At 38.0% G+C, this 3,416-nt stretch overlaps 1 protein-coding gene across 1 annotated transcript in view; it reads left to right on the top strand.

Moving 5' to 3' along the window:
• Positions 1 to 1,512, top strand: part of LOC122335508 (transmembrane protein 235-like) — a 3,019-nt gene extending 1,507 nt beyond the window's left edge. Inside the window, exon 3 of the mRNA XM_043233404.1 lies at positions 1,126 to 1,512. Within this exon, the coding sequence (XP_043089339.1) occupies positions 1,126 to 1,277 (152 nt within the window). The 3' untranslated portion in view covers positions 1,278 to 1,512. The remainder of the gene's footprint in view (positions 1 to 1,125) is intronic.
• The last annotated feature ends 1,904 nt before the right edge of the window (positions 1,513 to 3,416 follow it).

Genomic DNA, 3,416 nt, shown 5'->3' on the forward strand with positions numbered 1-3,416 from the left:
TAGGGGCAAATTTAGTTTAGTTTTAATGGAACTCTTTGTGTTAACAAAACAGAGAAATATTGACAATATAAACTTCTTGCTTGCAGAACTATAAAATCAATATCACGTTTGCAATCATGCTGATCTTTGGAAGATATCCGTCTTCACCTTTTTTATTTTTTGAGTTACATTCTTGATAATGTTAGTTTCCAAACTATCATAGACAATAAAAATCACCCGTTCAAACTGAAATTTGAAGCCTCATTTATAAAATGCTGTGCATAATATGTTTACTTGTGATTCATAGAACGAACTAATGAAGAGAAAACGGATGTACGCGTCTCTTTCAGATGTGAAATCTATGAATCGCAAATGATCTTGAACTGAATGGTTTCGTCTCTGCCTCGTAAACGACTCCTAATTAATGTAATTAACATAAAATATCACCAGTCATCATCCAAATTCTTCAATTTAGAGTTGCGAGATGCGAAAACAGCCTACATTTAAAAAAAAAAAAACATGGAGTACTCGAACTAAAAAGCGTGTATGTCTCCTCAGACTATGACGTGACACCAAGCACTTTTCCATGTCAAGCATCCTTGTTGATCCTGGAACAACGTTTCAATCATTCAATCAATTTTTTTTAGGCTTATGATCAGAGTTAGGTGCTTCTACACTGATTTTAGGAATACATTTTGGGTACGGTTAGGTTAAGGGGTAGGGAATGGGATAAATCTATATTTTTGGACGGGAATGTTGATCCAAGATCTTGTCTTAATTGGCAAAATCATGGCAATGGGATTGAAACGTACGCACACCGTAAGATCAAATCCGAGAGTACACACTCTATAAACGAGGCTCCAGATGTTTGAATCCTTGTCGCCTCTGGCTTGCTTAGCTGGGGACACTTAATTTCTAGTGATTATCGTCGATTCGATTACAGAGACCTTCTCTGCATTTAATAAAAAATTAAGTGTTTAATCTAGTCATCATACATTACTATCACTCTATTCTGTTTGATACTGTCCCGTGCTTTGACACAGTCTGTAGTGTTAAAAGCTCTATATAAATAAAAGTGATTGACTGTTTGAAGTTGAACGTGTGTCAGCAGGTTACGCCGAGCGTGTAATAAACGTGTCTCTGCAGACTTGCACAGGGTCATCGTGGTCCTGCTGCCTCTCAGTCTGGTGCTGCTGGTCTTTGGTGGGATCTTCGGTCTGGTGGCGTCTTTGGCTCAGAGCTGCACTCTTCTCACCTGCATCGCTGCATACTTCTTCATCTGCAGTGAGTGCCATTAACAGCTACACACGGTTCAGCGGTTCAGTCTACACACAATTAAGCGATTGTTGCGTAGAGGTCAGTGAGACAGAGCGGCTCAGACAATGTCACACGTCCATATAAAACACAACGGGAAAGAAAGTAAATGTCAGACTCTCCAGCTGAGCGCAGCTGTCAGGTGATCTGGACACACAGCGAGGGGGGTTTAATAGATTTGGAGGTTTTTAGCTCAATAATACATATCCACAAAGCCTGCAGTAATGAATAGCAAAAATGTCAAACACATTCAATTGATGAGTTTAATATTTTTAGGGGATTTATTTTCTAACCAAGACCCAAGTTATGTTCTAGTCAAAAAAAAATTGCAGTGTAATGGTAAACTTGTTCATAACAACATTTTTTTGATACATGTTTGAACAAAACCCGATTCCAAAAAAGTTGGGACACCGTACAAATTGTGAATAGAAGAATGCACTAATTTACAAATCTCATAAACTATATTCTATTGTAAACAAAATATAGCATATCAAATGTTGAGATATTTTGAAATGTCATACCAAACATTGACTCATTTTGGATTTCATGAGAGCTACACGAAAAAATTGGGACAGGTAACAATAAGAAGCTGGAAAAGTGAAATGTACATTTTGGAAACAGCTGTAGGACTAATTTGCAACTTATTAGGTCAATTGGCAGCATGACTGGGTATAAAAAGAGCCCTTCAGAGTGGCAGTGTCTCTCAGAAGTCAAGATGGGCAGAGGATCACCTATTCCCCAATGCTGCAGCGAATGATAGTGTAGCAATATCGGAAAGGAGTTTCTCAGAGAAAAACTGCAAAGAGTTTGAAGTTATCATCTACAGTGCATAATACCATCCAAAGATGCAGAGATTCTGGAATAATCTCTGTGCGTAAGGGTCAAGGCTAGAAAACCATACTGGATGCCCGTGATCTTCGGGCCCTTAGATGGCACTGCATCACAAACAGAAATTTGACTACTGTAATGGAAATCACAACATGGGCTCAGGAATACTTCCATAAAACATTGTCATTCGCCGTTGCCAGCTAAAACTCTATAAGTCAAAAAAAAANATCCAGACGTTGTCTCTTTCAGAGAAGACCTTGCACTTCCCAACATGACAATGCCAGACTACATACTGCATCAAATACAACATCATGGCTGCGTAGAAGAAGGATCCAGCCTGCAGTCCAGATCTTTCACCCATAGAAAACATTTGGCGCATCATAAAGAAGAAGAGCTAAGATAATTGAGCAACTAGAAGCCCATATTAGACAAGAATGGGACGGCATTCCTATTTCTAAACTTGAGCAGCTTGTCTCCTCATTCCCCAGACATTTGCAGACTTATATAAAAAAGGGTTAGAATCAGGGTTGTACTTTTAATCTTAAAAATAGCGCAAACCTGCAAAATTCCCGAAGATGATAAATAAGTGTTTTTCGATCCTGACCACAAACCTGCACAGCTTTCACAGAGTTTGTTGTTTATTTGCATTTAGACATGTTTTTCTCGACTGAACCTCTATCTGATAGCTGTGTGTTCTGTATGTTCAGCCTGACAACAATTGATTATCCATTAAACGTCAGACTTGAATGAAAGAGCAAAGCGCACCTTGCTGTCGATTCTGAAACACATTTTTTTTACTAAATATATTCTTTTTGACAGCGGTGTTTGAGCTCCACCAAACACGTAACACCAATTACTTGAACACTTAGCAAAAACATAAATACCTCTGCACTGCTTGTTTCCAAAGAAATGTTCATGTATAGTGTATAATTACGTAAAACATTGTTAATGTACTTCTGTTACTGTTGCAGTTTTAAATATAACACCCTGTTTGATGTCTCACTAACATACGTTCAGATTTGATAAAAGTAGTAGCAAAGCAGTATGTTAGCGTTCAAGACGGACTGAAATCTGACAACGAACAACAAATTCAAAAGCTACAATTTGATATGATTCGTTTTTGCCATTATTCATGGCATTAAGGCTTTTCTAATATATATATATATTTTTTTACAATTCATCAGGAGGCATCACATGACAGATATGAATGTTCCCTATCAAAAGCTACTCTCAATGCGCTAATGAGAACGTCTTTTGTTCGACCGGTTGTTGAAGCATGTGTGTCAAACACGCCA

Source organism: Puntigrus tetrazona, chromosome 3 (genome assembly GCF_018831695.1).
Source record: "Puntigrus tetrazona isolate hp1 chromosome 3, ASM1883169v1, whole genome shotgun sequence".
Lineage (NCBI taxonomy): Eukaryota > Metazoa > Chordata > Actinopteri > Cypriniformes > Cyprinidae > Puntigrus > Puntigrus tetrazona.